The sequence below is a fragment of the Lytechinus variegatus genome, chromosome 9, assembly GCF_018143015.1.
Source record: "Lytechinus variegatus isolate NC3 chromosome 9, Lvar_3.0, whole genome shotgun sequence".
Lineage (NCBI taxonomy): Eukaryota > Metazoa > Echinodermata > Echinoidea > Temnopleuroida > Toxopneustidae > Lytechinus > Lytechinus variegatus.
Window position 1 is genome coordinate 21354749 of NC_054748.1, and position 2564 is coordinate 21357312.

Here is a 2564-nt window from a genome sequence, read left to right on the forward strand (position 1 = left end):
CAGGAATCATTTGTTTTTCACATCATATTTTTGTGACAACATTGAGAAACATTTCGTTATATTTGATCGGCTCAAAGTTCTTTATGTTGGTCACAAAGCGGAAGATGATTATTAGTGTCAAGTTCAAATGCATCTTAACCCATTTCGGAGTGATTCAATTGCAAAAGGTAATACATGTGTATACAATACATGTATACTTTCACAATAAAATCAATTTAAACTATTCTCTTATCAAGGGTGCAAAATCCGATCTCTTCTTCTCATTGATTTAAAAAAAAACGTGTAACATAAAAAAGAACTAAAATGGATACGAACTGTGAAGTGAAGAACTTTATTTTTTTGAAGACATTAAAACCAATCTAATCTTCATGTAAAATTCACGAAGAACCGACGTCTGACCCTCCAGACGTCTGACCCCCCTCTATCTTACCATACTCAACTCACTCTCTCGAAAGCACCTTTCTCATTGCAAAGCGATCGCCATGGTCAGTAAGATGGCACTTATCATTGGACCTTGTAAATCTCCCACGTCCCTGGTCATCATGATTATGCAAGAAGAATCACGAATGCAATTTTATGACTCTATAATCATGATCATAGGTCGATCTAAAATTCGTCTACCGGTCTGTCAAGCAATGCAGAAGTGATGCACCATTGTGAGGAAATTTTTAATCAAAATTCAAATTCCACATAAATACACTGTTAAAATAAAAGACGAGATTTTACAGGAAAAAAAATGCAGAAAGCAACAACAAAACCATTCTGCAAATTCATAAAACAGGAATTTTTCTGCAATTTTCAGAAAAGGTATGTTTAAAAAGGGTAAAAGGGTGTTTTTTTAAAGGAAATTTGTATGAATCCATGCAATAAATATCAATTTCCTGTACACAATATGGTAAGATTAAAGGTGTTCTCGAGACTCTGTTGCAGGAACTTCTTTCCTTTAAAGGTTACATTTTCTAACAGTGTATATTCAACTGAATAAATCTTCCCGCTTGAAAGATGAATAGGTAGGAGTGGACTTACCTGAATTCCGTATTTTCATGTCGTTGCCAAAGACTATATGGAAAGGAAAGACATCAAAGAATAAGTTTGCCCGCAGTTGAGCGTGTCCGTTCATCACACTAGAAAGCCGCACCCTCTCCGTATACTCCTTGTTGTCAAAGTTAATCCTAAATTTAACATAGAAGGTATCTTTTGACGATTGTTTCTCTTCGACTATAATCACAGAAACTTCCTGGTTGTAGAACTGTTTAGCCACTTGTCGAAGTTGTCCCTTGACGTAATGGGTGTAGCCTTTGCGCCTCGTCCTGTAATGCAAGGTGAGGCCCTCGAGGCTCTCATCGGTGCAGAAGAAGCTCGGAGGCTTCATCTTGGGGTAACTGAAGCGCAGGTACTCGTGTAGGTTGTCCAGGCCGTTGAGGAAGTCTCGGAGGCTCCTACCGAGTACTCTCAGCATTTTGTCGTACTCGTACTTGTTGAGAAACTTGACAAACTGGACACCAGTCTCGTCCATGAACTGTTCTTTGCTGTACCCTGTTACATCCTGGACCGCCTGTCCAAGCCGAGGGATGATCTTCTCACTGTACATTCTGTGTGTAACAAAGGTGTACTCGTGAACCCTCGACTTCTCTTTGATCCGCAGCCAGTCATCCTCACCGAACTTTTCCTTGATGAACTCGCACACACTTTCTATAAGTAACCCGTACATTTTGAATTATTCAAGAGTTGGCAGTTTTATGTGAAATCCAGATGGGTTAAAGACGAAGCCATGACGCCTCTTTCAAGGTGAATTATCTGTAAAACGAAAGGAAAAAAGAGAATGATTTAATGAAACCAAATAATGAATACGATTATTAAATTACTTGGAATACCAGTCAGAAAAGCTCTCTCGGACTCTGCCAGACTTTGTGTTAGCTTGCGTTAGGTCTTGATCCGCTCCTTGACCTTAAGCAAACTTTTTTCGACCTTGGTTCTGCTACAACCGGACTGTGTTTGCGCCACATATTCCGATACCGCGGTCAACGCTTCCACAACTGTAGCCAACTTCTTACCCATTAAATCATGTAAATCGAATGACGCTTTGTTTTCCCAAAACATTAATACCATAAAAAATAGTTCCCGCTAAATTCTGTTTAACGATTTCTGATCTTGAGTTAATTATTTTCAGGTTTGGATCTTTTACAACCCGACTGCGGTTGCGCCACATTCTGAGACCGGTCAACGCTTCCACAGCGGTAAGCTCCTCTTTCTTGTAAGTTCCAATGACGGTTTGTGATAAAAAGACATGAATACCACCAAAGAACCATCCCTGCTGAGAAACTAACATCAATCACAACCATTGGTACATCCCAACCAACCTGTCACTTCGAATTTCTCATGATTGACTGTATATGGAAAATAAGTCTTCGAGGGCGACCTGGGATGACATTTTGGAGCTCCGACAACGGTTTCGGAGGATCACTGCATCGAGAAATATTTTGACCCAGTTACGGTATGGGCATGTTCCGTGTATGATGTTCCCGAATGATAAGGTTTCAGCTTATTATGCAAACCCGATACAT

At 39.8% G+C, this 2564-nt stretch overlaps 1 protein-coding gene across 1 annotated transcript; it reads right to left on the reverse strand.

The window, feature by feature from the left end:
• Positions 1 to 870: 870 nt before the first annotated feature.
• On the reverse strand, positions 871 to 1794 carry LOC121421586 (soluble guanylate cyclase 88E-like). The gene has a single exon (XM_041616338.1). It carries the CDS (start codon positions 1709 to 1711, stop codon positions 974 to 976), a length of 738 nt encoding a protein of 245 aa, XP_041472272.1. The 5' UTR covers positions 1712 to 1794; the 3' UTR covers positions 871 to 973.
• Between the last annotated feature and the right edge of the window lie 770 nt (positions 1795 to 2564).